The sequence below is a fragment of the Hemicordylus capensis genome, chromosome 2 (genome assembly GCF_027244095.1).
Source record: "Hemicordylus capensis ecotype Gifberg chromosome 2, rHemCap1.1.pri, whole genome shotgun sequence".
In the NCBI taxonomy this organism is placed as follows: Eukaryota; Metazoa; Chordata; class Lepidosauria; order Squamata; family Cordylidae; genus Hemicordylus; species Hemicordylus capensis.
Window position 1 is genome coordinate 133,679,522 of NC_069658.1, and position 19,757 is coordinate 133,699,278.

At 44.3% G+C, this 19,757-nt stretch overlaps 1 protein-coding gene and 1 long non-coding RNA gene across 2 annotated transcripts in view; one reads left to right on the forward strand and one right to left on the reverse strand.

The window, feature by feature from the left end:
- The window catches only part of PALM2AKAP2 (PALM2 and AKAP2 fusion), a 392,130-nt gene extending 391,637 nt beyond the window's left edge, over positions 1-493 (reverse strand). The window contains exon 1 of the mRNA XM_053289405.1: positions 97-493. Coding sequence (XP_053145380.1) covers positions 97-141 — 45 coding nt within the window. The 5' untranslated portion in view covers positions 142-493. The remainder of the gene's footprint in view (positions 1-96) is intronic.
- Positions 201-18,376, forward strand: LOC128342265 (uncharacterized). The gene is made up of 4 exons (XR_008314875.1): positions 201-322; positions 6,709-6,771; positions 10,996-11,051; positions 17,027-18,376. It is a non-coding gene; the product is annotated as an uncharacterized LOC128342265 (long non-coding RNA).
- The last annotated feature ends 1,381 nt before the right edge of the window (positions 18,377-19,757 follow it).

Here is a 19,757-nt window from a genome sequence, read left to right on the forward strand (position 1 = left end):
TAAAAGCCATTTGGCTGGCTCCTGTGCCAGAGTGCCTTCTTCTGCTCCATTCCCCATCCACGGACAAAAGAGCCAAGTAAAATGAAGCAGACTTACTGCAATAGCTTGCAGCCTTTCCTTGTGCAATTCAGCCTCCGCCATCCTGGGAGAAAGAAGGACGCAGGAAAGAAGAAAGAGGGAGGGTGGGGGGGAAACGAAGAGGACACCGCAGTCACCAAGGGAGTCACACACTCCAGTGCAGCCACAGAGAATTTGGAAAGAAAAGCTGATCCTAGTGAGAAAAGGCAGCCACAGCTGGAAATACACTACAGACAGGCTCACGGTAAGTTCATCTGAGCCACTGGGACTGGGCTGGTGCCTGCCTGCCTCCGTCTCCCAGCTGTAGGGCTGCTGCTAGCTGCATTTCATTGCTGCTTCTGTGCGCTATTGCTGTCACACGAGCCATCTATGTGCTCTGAAAGCAGCTGAGTCCAGGGGATGGCTCGCATGGCTGTAATTTTTTCCCCCTTGCCTTGACGTTTCACAGCATGTTTGCTCCTCCTCTGGAGTGCTGGGTCACACCAAGGAGGCTTGACATCAGCAGCATACATAGTAATCGGAACCTGCATGAAGCAGCAGGAGGGGAGACAGCTTTACTACGGCACAGCCTTAAAAAGAGAGCTCTAAGGAGGGAGGTGGAGGGCTCGTGACACTCCCAGCCTCATTGTGAATATGGCAGTCATTGCTCAGCAGCTATGCAAGCATGTGGGATCTCTTGTTATAATTTGGCTGAATTCAGAAAGGAATCAAAAATAGATGCAAGAGGCTCATTCTGATTACTGGGGCTCAAACAACACATTTAAAGGAGCTCTGCAGTTCCTTTCCCCACTTCTTTTTCTTTTTCACCCAAAGCAGCCTGCGGAAGAGTGGGCTCTGTGTGTGTGTGTGTGTGTGTGTGTGTACTTTATCTAGCCCTTCCCCCTTCTGCTGTTTTTCAACTCAACATCACCCTCCCCACACTGACTTTTCACCTGTGCCCCCTATCTTTGCCCCCTTGGATGGCAACAGGTGATTTTGAGAAGGGCAAGGATTAAGAAGCTCTGGGTTTTTTTAAAAAAAAAAAGGAGAGGAAAGAATCACAGAAGTCCATGTAATGTCTAGTTTGAACTGGACAGTTCTTTCCTGTTGCTCTGTTCCAAAGGATGAGTGCAAATTACAGTATACTTTTGGCTCATTTGAGCTTCACAATATGCAATATGCCAAGTCAAAAAATGTTAGAATCTGCATTATTTGATTGAGGGCACAATCCAGCAGGAACATCTCCTGCACAGCCCTAGTGAGATGAATGGGAATAATGTAGTAGGATGAATTCCCACTCCCACTCTCTTGTAAGGATTTGGAGGGAGGCATGTGAGAACAAAGCTGAGCTCAGGCACAACACAGAGCCATGGCTTGTGCTAATCATGGTTAACCCCCCCCCCCCATACAAGGCTAGTTCACACAACCATTTGTGGGTGAGTCCAAGCAAGCTGCTACCCCATCAGTAGCACACGAGCAGCAGTACTGTTTGGGTCTGCAAACCTAACAAGCACATGGACATGGCTGTGGAGAGCTCTGTTGCTGAATTCAGCAGCTGCAAGCCTCGCCCCTCCATGGAAAGTCCTCCAAGGGTGCAGCTCTCTGTGGTTTCGATGTGGGGAGGGCAGGCTGAGTGCTGATAGCTGGTTGGAAGAGGCACAAGGTTCTCAGGACTAGGAAAACAAGGTAGGAAGCAGGGGCGTAGCTATAATTGGGCGAACGGGTTCAAAGAACCCGAGCCGTGCCCAATCAGGAGCCGCCATTCGCGGCCCTGACACGCCCCCTGCGTCTGACGTCAGATGCGGGGGCGGTAGTTTAGCTCCCGAGTGGGGGTCGCGTGGCCCCTTCGAGAGCTAAACAAAGGTTGGTGCTGCGTTTGCAGCGCCGGCCAGGAGTGGCTCTTCCCTGCAAAGGCAGGCAAGAGTCGCTCCTGGCTGGTGCTGTGAATGCAGCGCCAGCCTAACTAGCTCCTGAAGGGGCCGCGTGGCCCCTTCAGGAGCTAAGACTGGTGCTGCGTTTGCAACGCAGCCCAGAAGCTGCTCCTGGGCTGCGCTACGAACACAGCACCAGGCTTTATTTAACTGCCGAAGGGGCCGCATGGCCCCTTCAGCAGTTAAGCTGCTTCTCCCGAACAGAGCCTCAAGGCTCCGTTTGGGAGCCAGACCATGCCCCCCGCATCTGACGTCAGACGCGGGGTCGTGGCTATCCCCTGCGTCTGACCTCAGGCGCAGGGAGCGGGGCTATCGGGGCGCCTGCCGCACACAGGCCGCCGGCGGGCTAGCTACGCCCCTGGTAGGAAGCCTCTTCTCTCCTCAACCCACAGTTAAAGGTTGTGTACAAAAGCTGGGTAGCACTGCTGAGAGCAACCTGGGCTGGAGGGAGTTGTGTGGGTTCTGACAATCATGCAAATCTAGGTAGCCACCTCCTACCCTGATTTTAACGGAAGTGTGAACCAGCCTACATTCTTGGAGCCTCCTGTTGTACAACAGGCAAACCATGGTTTAAAACTGTTTGTCTGTTTTTGTTTCCCATCTATTTAGGACTCAACATAATAAGTTTGCTTCTGGATCCATAATGCAGCTGCCCCTTGAGGCAGAACAATGACCCTAACTGTAGTTTGTCAATGATCTGTGAATTCAGACATAACAGCAAACGATAATTAGCATTAACTTCTGAGGCTATTCACACAATGAGGTGAAATCGGGCTAGTGGAGGCTAGCCCGATTTCGCCCCCATCACCCCATTTCGCTGTGAGCCAAGTGGTTCCTAGGTAGGTAACCCGCCTGACTACCCCTGCCCTAAAACCAGGTTTGCGGAGCGAGCGCTCTGCAAACCTGGTTTTAAAGATCGTGAGTAGCTGCGGCACAAAAAGCCGCCTCCCGGCTCTGGGGGTCTCTCCAGTATGCCCTGCGCACTTGCGCAGGGCATACTGGAGCTTCCGGGGGCCATGCGGCCCCTGAGCTCCCCAGCCCCCGCCAGCTCCATCACCTGCTCGTGACGGGCTCCCTCCCTCCTTACCCCGCTCTCCCCACTCACCCTTCTAAACCGGGTCTCACTGATAGTGAGACCTGGCTTGTTGTCTGCAAAACAGCTTCAAATTGTGGTTTCAGATCCTGGTTTGCCAACCCCAAACAAATATCTGGGTTGGCTCAGGCATAATCAGAATTATGGTTAAATCTGCATACCCAAGCAGCATTCCCGCTAATTTCGTTCATTTTTGTGCTGAATGAGTTTTGTTCTGGGCAGCAGTATCAAAGCAGTGAGGCTCTCCACACGAGCACTCAGCTCGCCTTGGGAGGCCTGATCGGCCGCCCAGACGATTACCAGCTGTGTCACAGAGTTGTTAGGGGCGGCGGGGAGCGGGGGTCTCCTCGTGAGTCACCGTGGTGCGAGGATGATCCAGTAAACGGGGGTTAGAGGAGCACTCACTCCGCTAACCTCATTTAAGGGGAGGGGCATTTAGAAAGGTTTGCTGCCGGGATCTGTGCAGCTCCCGTTGCAGCACTTGACCAGGAGAAACCGGGCGAGACTCCTTTAGCCCAGTTTCTCCTGGTCATGAGAAAAGCCTCAGTGTGTCCACACGTGCATTCAGAGTGAAGCCTTCCCAATTCAACCTGAGCAGGATCTAAAATTAACTGAGTGGACATCAAAAAATTTGTGAGCGCGTGCATATGCGCATGCCTTAGAGGGAACGTGGTACCCAAGGCTTGGGAGCATGCGCTCCTCCTTCCCAATCCCACACAAATGTCTAAATCCAGTTTAAATAAACCAAGATTGGTTGTGACTTCCAAACTGACCAGTCTTGGAGGCTGTTCTCATGAGCAGCCAAGACAAGGCTAGGACAGCTAAGCTCGAGCTTGGCTGCTCATGTGTACTGGCAGGAGCTGCATGGTTCCCAGTGGGGCTGCAGTGGCAAACCCATCTACGGAACCCTTAAGTGCGCCCTTAACTTGGGCTAACTGCTCATGTGCAAGTGCTGGCTGCTCCCAGCTGGTGCCAGCACAGGATTGGGCTCTCGCTGGGGAATCCCAACAATGCACGTGCACTTGTGCAATGCATTGTGGGATTTATGGGGGATCGGGACGATGCATCCACACCCTACCACTTCCGCATTACCTGAGGCAGCAGCAGACCATCTGGGTGTGTAATCCATGTGCCCTGACCCACCCAGACCTGGCAGCCAGATCGTCTGAAGGAAGATGAGCTTCTGCTGCCTTCCATGCTCCCTGCCCTCAAGGCTTCTCATGCAATCATGAGAAAGGGCTCTTGTTTTAGTCTAAACTAAAGTTAAAGGTAAAATTGTGCTGTTGAGTCGGTGTCGACTCCTGGTAGGGTTGCCATATTCAAGCTTCCCAAATCTGGGTGAGCTAATTTGCATATTATGCAAATGTATGCAGCAAATGATTTGCAGTTTATTAATTATTATTATTATTTGATTTGATTTCTATACCGCCCTTCCAAAAATGGCTCCGGGCAGTTTACACAGAGAACTAACAAATAAATAAGATGGAACCCTGTCACCAAAGGGCTCACAATCTAAAAAGAAACTTAAGATAGATACCAGCAACAGTCTCTGGAGGTACTGTGCTGGGGGTGGATAGGGCCAGTTACTCTCCCCCTGCTAAATAAAGAGAATCACCACATTAAAAAGGTGCCTCTTTGCCAAGTTAGCAAGGGTTAATTGACATATTTACCCCTGCTAACTTGGCAAAGAGGCACCTTTTAACGTGGTGATTCTCTTTATTTAGTAGGGAGAGAGTAACTGGCCCTATCCACCCCCAGCACAATACTTCCATTGACTGTTGCTGGTGTCTATCTTGTGTTTCTTTTTAGATTGTGAGCCCTCTGGAAACAGGGATCCATCATATTTATTTATTATTTCTCTGTGTAAACCGCCCTGAGCCATTTTTGGAAGGGTGGTATAGAAATTGAATGAATGAATGAATGAATGAATATTTGTATACTTTCCCCTCCTTCTCTGCATTCCCACATGATCAGATCCAGAGTAAAATCTGGGCAATCCGGACAGTCCATCTGAAATCCATGTAAATCCAGGGGGAATTTAGCAGCTGGATGGAGGAGCCAAAATCCAGGGGCTACCCTAAATTCCGGGGGCATGGCAACCCTAACTCCTGGTGACCACAGAGCCCTGTGATTTTCTTTGGTAGAAATCAGGAGGGGTTTACCACTGCCATCTCCTGCGCAGTATGAGATGATGCCTTTCAGCATGTTCCTATATGGCTGCTGCCCGATACAGGTATTTCCCATAGTCTGGGAGACATTCCAGCGGGGATTTGAACCCGCAACCTCTTGCTCTCTAGGCAAGTTACTTCCCTGCTGCACTATTGGTGGCTTTAGTCTAACCTACTTACTTGCAATAATCTACAACTCGTTTCAAAATCTGCATAAAATCACAGCTGATTTCAAGTAAGTTTATTAGAATAACCAAGATTGTTCAATTTGGATGCCATAACCTATCTTGGTTTATTCTAACCAAAACTGAAACTAGATGCTCATGCAGACATCAAAGAGGGGGCATATGCTTTTGAGCCTCAAGGATGTCATGCAGCACCAGGCTTAACTCTGATCCTACATTACATCTGGACCTGCCGACAATCTTTTGGCAGGCTCAGGTTTAGCCAAACACATTATAGTTTTATTTATTTATTTAGGGTTAGGGTTACATTTCTACACTGCCCTATCCTTCCGCTCTGGGCGGTGAACAAAAAGGCTTGTGTTATGTCTGAAGCCAGCCTATCTTTGTTTTATCCTAGCAATATCCTGAGACTAATTCCGATATTATTTGCATGCCTGCAGAACCTTTATTTTTTACTTGTTAAAGTTTGAAATTCAATTTTGATTTTTTATTCAAAAAGTTTATTTTCACCTATCAGAATTGATCAGAATTAAGGTATCCTGAGAAATATTTTGAATTTTGTTCTGTCATTTTTACCATATGCATTTAAACTGAGATATACCTTCAAACACACAGAATGTCCAGTTGTAAAAGCCTGATACAAGCCTGCCATGGGACCTTCTTGAGAACCTCAGCATCCAATTAGTGGAGCTATATTTTATTAATCAGTACAACATATTGAATTCTTCATGGCATAGTTGGCTTTATCCTTTGTTGAGGCACAGCCTGCTCTAGGAAATCCGTTACACAATAGGCACTCCAAACAGGAGCAAATGACAGCACAGAATACGAGACTATTCTATTTTCATGCCAGAGCACAACAAGTGGCAGAGAGCCAGTTCGGGCAAGGGACAGAATTAGAAACGTTTGCCTGAGTAGCTACAATGTTATTCACCCTTCTTTGTCCACAAGCAACCTGATCTGTAAGGCAGGAGGAATGGGAAAAGAAGAATAGGTGTGTTCAAATCACAAAATTAGGACTGCGATCCAAAAGCTGAACAAATCCTATATCACTTTTTTTGGTGATGCACAAATGTTTACAACGGGCTAGAAGCTTCGGGCTGAATTAGATGCAGTGCAGCAGACCTGCGTGCTACCAAATTCATGAGAAGCAGAATGGGTGAATGGGGCAATTTCAACTACAGCATGGGTGGACTGGAGGGGGGGGGGGCTGAATTGCACCCCCATGCTTTCCTCTAGGAACTGTTTAACCCCACCAAATGTTTTCTCCCCAGGAGGCTCCAGGCCAAGAAGTAATCCCCATCAGCAGAACAGCACCTAGAGTGAAGCAGTTTCAGGTGAGGGGGAAGCTGGAGTCTGAGCAGGGGGAGTGTCCACACTCTCGCACCCATTCTTCCTTCTGCTTTCTATTAAATCAACGTGGCCCATGAGAAACTAAGAAGAGCCCCGAATGAATCAGACCAACATGTCATTTGGCCCTGCATGTTTGGCAGTTGGCTTCCACCACCCACACCACCCCATTAATAGCACCTGGTCTGGATCATGACATGTGGGGAGGGTTTTTTTTAATCTTTGCCCCCACCAAGGTCCCGGTCCAGATTGAAGTTCCCTCACACAAAAAATCCAAAAACCAAATATGGAGGGCCAAACAACATGTGTAAAATCATGTCTAGTTGGGTCCTCAGAAACCGTTCCCAGCCCCCAAGCATAAGACAATTAAAAAAAACACAAGAAGGCTGCTCTCATGAGCAGCTTAACTCAGGCTAGGGCAGCCAGCCTGGGTTAGGTTGCTCATGTGCAGTGCTGGGATCCATGTGAATCCCGGCATTGCCTGCCTGTCTAACCCCACTTTGAAGCCTAGCCTTTAGCCAAGGTGAAGGGTGTGAGCACACCCTTAATCCTGGCACTGGGCTTGTGTGTTTGCTCGGGCTGCTTGCAGCCCGAGTGCACACAGAGATGGGTGCCTGGAGCGCCTGTCTCCTGGGGAAATCCCCCAAGGCACCACATGCGTCACGTGGTGGACACACCTTGTGGGATATGCGGAGGCCAGGAAACCGAGTCCCGGCCTCGAGTGATCCACTCCGCACAGAGCAGCACAGATCTTCTGGGCGTGCGGCGGCATGCCAAAGATTTGACTGAGGATCATCTGTGAAAGCCTGCCTTCCCCCGCCCCTCCCTGCCCCAGTGGGGATTGTCAGAACAGCTTTCAGGATTAACTGAGCAAAGACGTGCCTTTTAAAGTAGTGACTCTCTTACATTTAGCAGTGGGAGAGCAGGTGCCCCTATCCAACCCCCACACAACCCCATCCCTCCAGTGGTTTTTGCTCGTGCTTACCTTACGTTCCTTTTGCGATTGTGAGCCCTTTGGGGACAGGGAACCATTTTATTCCTTTTTCTATGTAAACTTTTCTGAGAAATTTTATGCTGAAAAGCGGTATACAAATACTACTACTACTACTATACACGCTGCCACATCATGCAATATGTGTTTTTGGACTTTGCCACTGCAGATGAGACACTGTATCTTTGAACGCTCCCCTAAGAATGCCTATACAAACCAATTTAGAAATAGAAATCTTTCTCCCTAGTATAATTTTCTATGGGCAGGGATTTAGCTAAAAAAAATGTCACCCATTTCCATATTCAACTCCCCAGAGGCTAAGCAGATTGAACAACTATTTATTTATTTATTTATTTATTTATTTATTTGATTTGTATACTGCCCAATACCGAAGTCTCTAGGCGGTTTACAACATAAAATAAACTAAGAATAAAACAAACCAAGAATTTAACAGCTGAAACATATTAAAAAAACCCAGATTAAAATATCCATAAAAACACTAACTAAAAAGCTTGGCTGAAGAGATGTGTCTTTAGTTGTTTCCTAAAAGCCAACAGGGGTGGAGCAGCTCTAATCTCAGTGGGAAGTGCATTCCACAGTCCTGGGGCAATTACAGGGAAGGCACACCTTTGAGCTGCCACCAGACAATCTGACGGCACCCTCAGACGAACTTCCCCTGAAGATCTTAATAGGCGACGGGGTTCGTAATGAAGAAGGCATTCTCTTAAATACCATGGGCCCAAGCCGTTAAGGGCTTTATAGGTAATAATAGCACTTTGCATTTTGTCTGGAAACCTGTTGGTGGCCATTGTAGATCTTTTAGAATCAGAGTAATATGGTATCTGTGGGACATCCCGGAGACCAATCTGGCAGCAGCATTCTGCACAAATTGCAGCTTCCAGACTACGTACAAAGGCAGCCCCATGTAGAGTGCATTGCAGTAGTCAATGTTAATTTAGTAAAAATGGATGATTCAACACATATTATCTTCCTGTGACCTAATTGTTCCCCAAGAAGGCAGAGACAGTCCTATTGTTGCCTTATAGTATTACTTAAGAGCAAAAAATTTCAAAAAGGTTGTAATGGGTTTGGATGGGGGAAAGAAAGGTCCTTTATTTAGGAGAGCTGACCGATAAGCCATCTAGCCTGTCCTCAAATCTTTCCCAAAGAGAACATTAGCAACTAGAATGAAAACAATGATAAGTAAACTTGCTATAAGAAAAGCAGCCATCTGTATGTAGGAGCACTACCAATATTGGGGTTATACTATTAACAACGTCTCATTCCAGCAGCAGCTAGTGCTTGCCAGACATGGCAGTGCTTAGAGCTAACCACCACATCTTATCAACCTTATGCAGCACCAGTTTACAGTCAACTCAACCAAGTAGTAAAGCTTTGTTTAGAGATTTCCATTTCCGACTGCCAGTGATGGTGGGGAAATCATGTGTGTGTTTGTTTTTAACGGAAAACAACTCCTTTCACACAGGAAATTAGAATATCAGGAAGAAAAAAATGTTCAGCCTATCTTCTTCTCCACATGCCAGTTTTCTGTGTATAAGGAACTGCACTCAATGTCAAACCCCACCTGCTTGGTAGAGGTGAAGCTTGACAGAGGGTGGAGATGAGCATTATCACCTGTCCATGATCTATGATCAGTTCTCCAGGGAGTAAATGGAGTCATGCTCCTCCATCTGGATTAGGCAGAGGATGGCGGGGAGTGTTAATCCTTTCTTCCAGGTAATATTCCCAATCCCAATCTTCCTTTCCAAGAAGCTCTTTTCCCTGTTAAAACACACTGGTACTGGTACTTCAAGGAATGTTTCTGCTTTATCATTTACTCCAATTTCAAGATTTGAATTTAGACAACTACCTGTGTCTGTATTAGAGACTGAATTTGATTTAATTTTCCCTACATGTTTTATTTCCCAAAATTTCAATTTCGATAGTGCTTATTAGGCATTCATTATAATTGCCATCAGGCAAGGATGTAATTATGCCAGTTGCCTGAAATTTTCATATGGGGTGGTATTACACCTTTGTTGGGTTCATTATGCATTCCTACAGGTGTTCAAAGGTCTATTAGAGAGGACAATGCTTATACTGTATATGACAAGTCATGGAAGGGTAGTAATGGGATACACACAATTATTTAAATAAAAGCAATTTTACTTCTTTCTAACACCTTACTTCTTTCTAACGCATTACTAACACCTTTTTGTGTGGCTCAGTAACCTATTTCACATTCAGTGTGTCCCTCAGCTCATGATAACAAATATGTCTACATAAACAGGATTTCACATTAACTCATGTCTGGGCCTGAAATTATAAAAGTGATACCAAAAAAATTGACTAGCGCTTCTAGTCTGACCCTATGCATGGTTACTATATAAATTCCACTGAGCTCAATGGCAATTATTTGCAAGTAAATAGGTGTACGATTGTAACATAACAACTGGATTATATCCACATTTTCCCAACAGTAAATTTCACTGATTTAAATAGAGTCTATTTTCAAGAAGATGTGAATAACCTTGCCACCTTAGACCTATTTACCACTAAGAATGCAACAACAATACATTGTCTTCATTTTTCTGTCTACTGTGGTACATAATACAAGGAGGCTGTTCTTACGATTAGCCAAAAACGGGCTAAGAAAGCCAAGCCTGGTCTTGGCTGATCGTAAGAACCACTGGGAGCTGTCTGGCTCCTAGCAGTAGAGTGGCCGAAAGCTTCTTAAATGGGGTTAAGGGAGCAAGCATGCCCTTAGCCCCGTTGTTTTGATCATCTGCCAGCCCCAATTGCTTGCAGCTGGGGCTGGGAGATTGCGGGATCGCAGACAGCACCAGAGGGAGATCCACAATGCACCATGCACTTGCACAGAGCATTATGGGATTTCCGGGGGGCAGGGTGATGCATCCCAGCCCCCAACCCTTCATGCTACCAGGGGAAGCCATATGGGTGCACAATCTGCGTGCCCAGCACAAACAGGGCAATTGTTTGTGGGTGAGGTAAGTTTTTATTGCCTTCATCCCCATGTGCCCCAAGCCCTTTCTCACTGATTGTGAGAAAGGGCTTAAGATATTATGTTCCTAATAGTATTCTCTAGAATTGGAGGCTCATGCATTGCTTTGTCCCATACTGGATAGCTACCTCTAAACAGTATAGGAACACCTATGCCTATCTGGTCCATGCCTCCTAACCACCTTTCTGATCCATATAGGTCAGAACACCTATCTGATCCATGTCTGCTAACCACACAAGGAACAATTATCATTGGTGAGCTTTTATATGATACCTTTTGTAATATATTATTACAACATAATATATTATATTTCATATATTAATAGTCTTTCATATATTAATAGTCTTCTCATCTCTCCTTTTTTGGAATAACTAATATACCAAAAAACCAGTTGTCTTTTTTGAGTGTTTATGACTTTCAAGGAACATTTTAAAAGGACACGGAATGAATAAATGTGTTCCAATGAAACAGAGGTTGCAGTTAAACACGAATATATGGTTTAAACCATATAGATATGAAACTGCAGTTCATCACATTTATTGCAGCATTAATATTTCTGTCACTTTGCAAAATCATGTCTGTGAATGCTTTATGTGGTAATGCCATGTATGTTTTATACTGAAATAATTATCTGTGCATGTTTTTTTGAATGCTGGTATTTTATTGGCAGTAATGATAGCTCAGGATGGGGGTTCCACAAGGCAGCTGTCCACACTGTAAACAAAATATGTCAAAAATCTGATTTTTCATCCTAGATAATATTAGTATTAAACAAATGATTAGGCCTTTCCCATCCCATGGGAACAAAGGTGTCTGGCTACATGTCCCTGTCCCCTTTAACAAGCGCGGCTAGGCTTACCGGGTCCGGCGTCAGAGAAGGTACGGGGAGGGGTTGAGCATCACCCTGTGCCTCCTCTGTCCCAGGCTGCTTGCTCCTTGTGTCTACCCCTCTCCGGGGGCCCCTGACACTCGCCAACAGGCAGCCTCTCATCCCCGGCAGGTTCCTTATATGCCTCCTCACAGGCTATGCATCACCCGCCCCGAATTACAGGGCCAATGCCCCTCTTTATTCCCTGTAATCGTCTACTCTTTACAGCTGCTGCCAATGCCGCTGCCCCGTCTCCCTCCTTCTGCTCAGACCCCCTCCCTTTGGCAGGCGTGCTGCTGGTGTAATCCTCACACACCTCCCCTTTGGCCCTTTCAGGGCTCTGCCCCTCCTCCACTGGCTCTGTGGCCGAAGCCTGGGCCTGCTGTGGGTCACGGAGGACCGCTGGAGCCGAGTCCCCACCCACTGGCAGTCTTTCCTCCATTTCACCCCAGCTGCCACCCATCCCTGCCTGCTCAGACCCCCTCACCACTCTGTACTTGGAGGTAAGGACAGCCGAGGTTCCCACTGAACAAAAGGTGTAACAATTCGCATCTCATGGGAACACAGGTGCCCAAAGACTTGCTAAAAATACAATTCTCATAGAACGACATGAGATGTTTATATTAGGTCGCCCCACTCCCGCCATATACAGGCCCAGTGCTTTAAATGTCAAGTATTTCTTGAATAAATCATTCAGAGACTTGCACCTTGTGTTCTTGGTTCCACCCCAGAGTAAAGGACATAAGCCACCCTGCCTTTCCTTCCTTCTTCATCTTTGGGGATACTAATCAGAGAAATAAAGATATGAGGTGACTTCCTGTGAGTGACCAGGTCTGGAATGAACATTTTTTCACTTAGGCTCCTTGCAGGTGTTAGGACCAGCAGACACTGTTCTGAAAGGTATACCAGGACAGGCCAATTCAGAGGACTCACAAGCCCTGTTCACTCATTCAGTGAATGCTCCTCAGACTCTGCCTCCTCCCCCGTGTGCTTTCGTTGAATGCTTGAGCAGAACCCCTCGCATGTTAGCTGCACATGTCAGGGCTCTGTTCAGGCATTCAGTGAAACTCATTGGGGGAGGGGTGGAGTTTGCCATGGTGATGTCAAAGCCCCCACATGTTCATTGAACACATGAATTGAATTAGAGAACAGGGCTATATGTTCTTCCAATCACATGGGCAGGTGTTGTATACATAGTGGCATGGGACTGGCTCTCTAAAACCACCTGATTAACAGCACCCGGATTAACAGCACCATCTGGTTGTGGTGTTTGTGATCAGCAAAAATCCTTTGGACCTGGAAGCAGGGGCGTATCTATAGGGGGGCAGGGGGGCACGTGCCCCGGGCACCACTTGAAGGGGGGGGCACAATTTCTTAAAATTAAATAATTAAAAAAATGGCCACCAAAAACAAAATGGCCACTGGGCATGCTCAAATGGCCTCTGTGAGGCCCTAGGGCATGCCACGCCTCACAGAGGCCATTTGAGCATGCACAGTGGCCATTTTGTTTTCAGCGGCCATTTTTTTTTAAAAAAAAATTTTTAATGATCACCGCACATGCTCAAATGGTGCCTGTGAAGCCCTAGAGGCCAGTGGGAGGAGGGGGAAACTTTGCAGACCCCCCACAGCCTTTAAGATGTCCCCCGAAGGGGCTACAGGTAATTTTTTTAAAAAATAAATATAATATGTCACTGTACACATATTCAGATTGGCACTACGTACAGAGAATAAGGGCTTATGAATACTGAGCTGAAGTTTATAAGCTAAGATTGTATCCATTTGCTCTTACTTTGCTCCTTGTGATAAGTGAGTTAAATGTGATGTCTTAATAATATGGCTATAATGGTCAGTTTGTCTTTGAATCAATGTGAAATCCTTAGTATCAAGGCCCACTGGGAGTTTCTTGCTCTTTCTCTCATTTTAACTGTCTTTCTGAAAGACTAGAATATATTCCAAGCAGTGACACAGTTTACTCTGCATATCATTTAATTATTTTCAGAGTATCTGGGAAAAGTCAAATTCTCCATTTATTTTTAAAACTTATGTAATCGTGATGCTACAATGCATAGCAGAGAATTAGACAGGCACTTCTTTTAGTTTTTCCAAGTACAACTCCACATAATATTTGGGGATTTCATGAGCCCCAGCATGCTGAAATTTGTCATTTTCCAGCATTTTAACCTGAGCTATCCAAACAAATTAATGATAGCCCCACAATCTGGATAGTTTTAAAAAGGAAAATCTGAAGTGGTAGATAGGAGCTTGACCACATGTATGATATTGGTAATTTTTGTATTTTTTAAAATTTTTAAAATAAAAGTTTTCTGAAACATGTGTGTCAGTCAGATGTATGTTGGGGGGGTGGCGGAGGGGTGCGACGGGGGGGCGCAATTTCAGTGCTTGCCCTGGGCGCCGTTTTCCCTAGTTATGCCACTGCCTGGAAGCCTTGACCTGTGCAACTCAGGCTCAATAATTTCAAGCACAGAATGGAGCAAAACAATTTGAGTCTAAGTGCACTTAGGCCAAGCTTTTAAAGTTCCAAAGATCTTTGCTAATATCACAAATCAGAATCATTCTGGACCTGTTAATCAGCCTAAAGAACAAATTTCATACACTAATTAGCTCCAAGGTCTGCTGCAATCTCTCAGTCTAGACACCACACGGCTGAGGGAAGCCACCAAGGCATTCTTCTCCACTGAGCTTCCAGATGGTTGGCCTTCCTGCTTCCTCCTCTGCTCCAGGTTCTTGCTCCCAATAGATCTGTCCATCTACTGGGAGCTGGAAACTTCCAGAACTTGGACCTCAAGGACAGCAGACCATTACGCTAACATGACAGCACACAGTGAAATCCCAATGATTAAAACTTTGCTTCGACTTCAGTAATAGTGATTTTACAGTACATAGCTTGGAATCAGCACAAATATTAGAGCTCGGTAACACTCTATACTGCCAACAGTAGAACTTCACGACCAAATCACCAGCTATTATTTGGGTAATGGAAATAATGCTTGCAGTCATATGGCATGTAACTTTCACATCTTCTATGGAAAATGAATATCTGAGCAATACTATATGTGGCTGGAACTCTTGGAACGACTGTGCTTTGCCAAAAGCACACAGGAGAGTGAACAAAAAGGACATTCTTGCTATTTTCTAGGCAAACAAAGAATGCACTGAGGGGAAAAAGTGAGCAAATGTGACAGAACAACAGAAACAACCATTCTGTTCAGACATGAAGCCTGGTAGCAACTGAAACATTGATGTTAAAAATAACACTAGGAAAAACACAGTTCACATTTAATTTTTAAAAAAAATAATGCTTTGAAATATTTTCCATCAAATCCCAAATAGACATTATTTCTATTTGACCATTTAAAAACATGTTATCACACAATGCAGAAGAAAGGGTTACTAGCCATTTAAAACTTCTAAATAAAAGCTGCAGTAGACCCATTTACTTCATGTGAAACAGTTTTTAGAGTTTTCCTAGGAATGGTGAAAGTGCTTGTAAAATATCCACGAGACTCACACGCTGCGGAAAACTATTTTGACAAAGTTATATATAGGAATAATCAGGATGTGGATAAACTGCCTGAGAAAATTCTCCTATTTTTCTTCTTGAAAGGAACCCTGAGATCCTCTCAGATTTCACTTCGGATAAATTTTTGTTCCAAACCTAAAGGTGGTGGGGAGAAAAAGAAAAAGAAAACCCTTCACTCCAACATTTTCTTAGGAGTTCTGCATTGGCTGAAGACTAGGGAGACTCTCAGAACCAAATGGTGGGGTGGAGAAGGGATGGAACCCAGAAGGCCAATATGAATGTGGAATGAGTAATGACTGGTAAGGGGGGGAAAGGAAGGGGGGGAAACCACCACATTTGTCCTTTGGCTGAGGAAATCTGAAGGTCTACTATTAGACACAATCGAGCCCAGACCATATTAAGATCACAAGCAATCTTCCACATTATTAACTATCATATATTTTACAGTGAATCACCCATCCAAAGGTTAGTTCACACACAGATCAGATGTATAGGCTAACCATAAGTTATCCGTGTGTGGTATGTGGTGTGTGTGGGGTGTGTGTGTGGGCAAGAGAGCACATGTGCCTGGGTGTGTGCATGCATATGTCCGTCCAACACACCTTTAACCTTTAATATAAACTGGGACCTACACATATTGGCTCCATTTGTGTTGCAAAATGTAGATCCACATTCCCATTATAAAGTATAGGCACAGTGTGAGAAGTAGGGCCCCTTCATGGGGATAATCTACATGCCTAGTCTGTGTGTACTGGCCCTGAAATATCAGGGCCTTCATGAAGATTACTGTAAAATTAGTTTTTGCCCACTCAGATGTAACCTTTGTTAAAAGAAAATCCAGGGCATCAGATCTCTCTCTCTCTCTCTCCGGTTCACATTTTTTACACTATTGTGACAGGAGCTAAAAGGATAACAGTTCAAGGCAGACAGAATGAACCTGGCCCCTAGAACTGAGTGAATGGTTGCTGTCATCTGTTCCCAGGAGCCTGACACTTGGAGTGGTTGTCATTCCCCAATGCTGGAACTAAAAGGCCTTATAAGGCAAAGCCTGAGCAGACTGTTAAGCACTCTGAAGTGCTCCTCGGTGTTGGAAATCCTCCGGAGAATGCACAGCATACCCCTGGCAAAGATTACAGCATATTTTATGGCAAGCTCTCATAGTAACAACACAGATATTGTATCTTTGAATTTCAAACTCTGCAGGCTGCCTTGTCAGAAATAGAACAGAGTTTCGTTCCTGTTTACTAGCCTGGCTGGCTGAGATGGAGGAGTTTAGCTCATTCATTAAAAACCCTGGTCTTCAGCCTTCATAGTGGAAATAATTTCCATTGTTTCCAAGCAATTGTCCTGGAGCTCCACCAGTGATTTTCAAGAGCCACATAGGTCCTTTCCTCTGGGAGAAAATTTCCAAAAGAGCAGATTTCTAGAAAAGTAGGCAGACTTAAAAGAAGTTGCTAGTGTTAAAAAAAAAGGGGGGGGGAGAAAAGAAATGTGCAAAACTCTCTATGAAATTTCACTATTTTAAAAAGCCTTGTAAACTTTCCTTCTCTTCTCTCCTATGGATGCAAAAGTATGACCAACAGTTGCCTTATATTGCATTTAGCAAAGTTTCTCTGGACGGTTTTACCAAAATTGAGATTCAAGGAGTAATAAGTAAGTTTGGACAAAGCATCTCTATAATTTTGTTTGGGAGGGAGAGAGTTGTGATACAATTAGATAAAATACAGTGGCAGCTAATCTTAGCACAGTTCTTAATTTTATTTTTTTTAAGAATATACAGATGTTTTACTTCATCTAATTTCTTCATTTGTCCCTTAAAGAAAAATCTGGAAGCAACTCTGGAAAAGTACCATTGGATCAGATGGGTTTCAACACAGAGAAGGGAAAGAAATGCTTCTACTGTTTTCAAATTGAACACCAGTTCTCATGCTTCACTTGAGAACCAAATACTACATCTGGGCTACTTGCTGGCTGTGATACCATCTCCTCCTCTAGTCCAACTTAACTCCATCACTATCCAGTTTGAGGTGGCAGGGGGGAAATGACAATTGAAAATATTTAAAGGGAAATATTGTTTTGATTTAGAAACAGATAGGAAAAATTGTTGAGAACATTTATTCTTCATTTAAACTTCCATTTTTATGTACTATGTATTTGCTTAAAACATTGGGCAGCTTCACATGACATGCTAAAAGCTGACCTATGGATACCCGGAGTTTGGTGGCAAGCCCGACTTCCAGAGGGGACAATATGCCGACATGCCAATGATATGCCGACAATGTTGGCATATTCTGGAACTCACATCTGTAACTGAAGATTGGTTATAGATGCCAGTTGCAGAACCAAAGGCCGCAAGTCAAGTAGAACAACTGGAATGTTCTTCTTGACTCACTCAGTACGGTCAATGTCGACATACTCCTTCCTCCAACAGAAATTGGGCTTGCTGTCAAACTCTGGGAACCACCACCAAACAAATAGTGTAAAGGATCTGAAATGAAGAATCCAAAAAGACTGATCCAACAATATAACAGAAAGAAAAACAAATATATATATATAAAATATAAATTATATTGGAAATTGAGTAATCATCTAAACATGGTACTCTCAGGAATCTTTGAAGAGAATTATCGCATCATAAGAGAAGACCTGCAGTCCCCCATGAAAAAGATTTATTCCACAACATTGAAGTTCTGAAGAAGGTCTTATTGAAATTTCTGGAAAAATATATGAACTTTTATTAAGACTTGAAAAAGACACCTGAAACAACGTTATTACCGAGGTGCTGTTGTTCGCACATTTATTTATTTATTTATTAGAAGCATTTAATATACCGCCCACTCCAAAGACTCCAGGCAATGTTTTTTCATTTAGTTCGTTCATTTGATGGGCTACTATTCCATTCTCCTGTTCAATTCTTTGTTGTTGGATGTATTTTATATTTTGCCAGCAAACTTGCCTTACATGATTTATTTATACTACCATGTTTAGATTATTACTCAACTTCCAATATAGTTTATATTTATATATTTGTTTGTTGTTTTTCTTTCTGTTATATTATCGAATCCGTCAGTTTACTTTTTAAACTCTGGGAACTGGCAGCTTGGCTTTTAGTGTATTGTGTGACATTGTTATCCTGCCTTTCAATAAAACATTTTAAAGGTGACTTACAAGCTGTGTTTAAAGTAAATGAAAACAACCTTAACAAAAAAAAATCAGCAATTTCTCCTATAAATGATCTCAAAAGCCAATTAAGCCAATTTAAAAAAAACAAACATAAAAAGGCTGAGAAAACAACATTGTTTTAAACCGACATCTAAAAATCAACACATTTGGCACCAGTTGAACTGACAAGGAGAGGGATTCTATAACTGAGTTGCCACCACCAAAAATGTCTGGTAACCCAGCTACCACACTTCATAGCGTGAGAGATTACACCATCAAGCCTTTGATTATTATTTTAATATTTAGGCAGGGTCATACAGGAGTAGGCTCTTAAATAATCAATTAATTTAATTTTTAGATTTTTAAAAAAACTTACATTCTTTGGAATCACACTGATACTTATGTATAGGAATTTTTCAAATATTAATTCTTAGAAAAGGATTTTTTTCTAGTTACCTTTTAATGATTATGTATGAAGAAATTAATTTGTTTAGTGGATTTTTCTGCATTATATAAGTTATAATTGTTCCATGATAAAATAAAATAAAATAAATTAAAAACATGTTCTCTGAATGCACAGCATATCACTGTTCATTCAATAGAAGAAATGCATAGTAAGTGTCACATACCCAAGGGACTAGGGGTTTGCTTCTCAAACAGCAGCCTCTCATACTGCATGGCAAACTTCTCTTGAAACGGAAACTGGGCTGGAAAAGACCCCTTTTGGAAACCTTAGAAAGCTACTGAAAGGCTTGATGTTGTTTAATTTTCAGTGCTCCTTGGGGGGGGGGGGAAATGGTGACAACCAGTGGGTACAGGAGGCTGCCATTTCCCCTCCAGGAATGCAGCAGGGAATGCCACTTTTATCATGAAGTTGCATCATTCCCTGGTGAGCTCCAGGAAGGTAAATGGAAGCAGTTTCATTCCATGGTGGACAAGCAGTGTTCCTAGCAGTGCAGCTTTATCATTCCAATGCAAATAAAATGAAATGAAATGTTGATGCCTTTGGTAAGTCCCTGACCCCTGAAAGTCAGTGAAACCTCTGTGCACCCCCCCGCCCCAACTAACAGCGGCTGGTGGGCATTGGGGCAGAGGGGGCAGGGAAGAACCTGGTCACTGGGATAGAAGCCTGCCCCCTTCCTCCACACCAGCAGGCCTGCCAGCATTGAAGAAAACAGAGAAAGAGAAAAGCAGGGGCAAAAGTAGAAGGCAGAAAAGGTTTTTGGCGTGGGGGCAGGGGAGCAAGCAAAAAAGCCAGGGCAAAAAGCAGGGAGAAACGCAGAAAACAGAAGGGGGGGGGCAAAGGGCAGAAAGAGGGCCAGAAGGGAGAAAGCAGGGATTGCATCCCCGCTCCCACCAAACTAACAAGCCAACAGAGGATCAGATTTA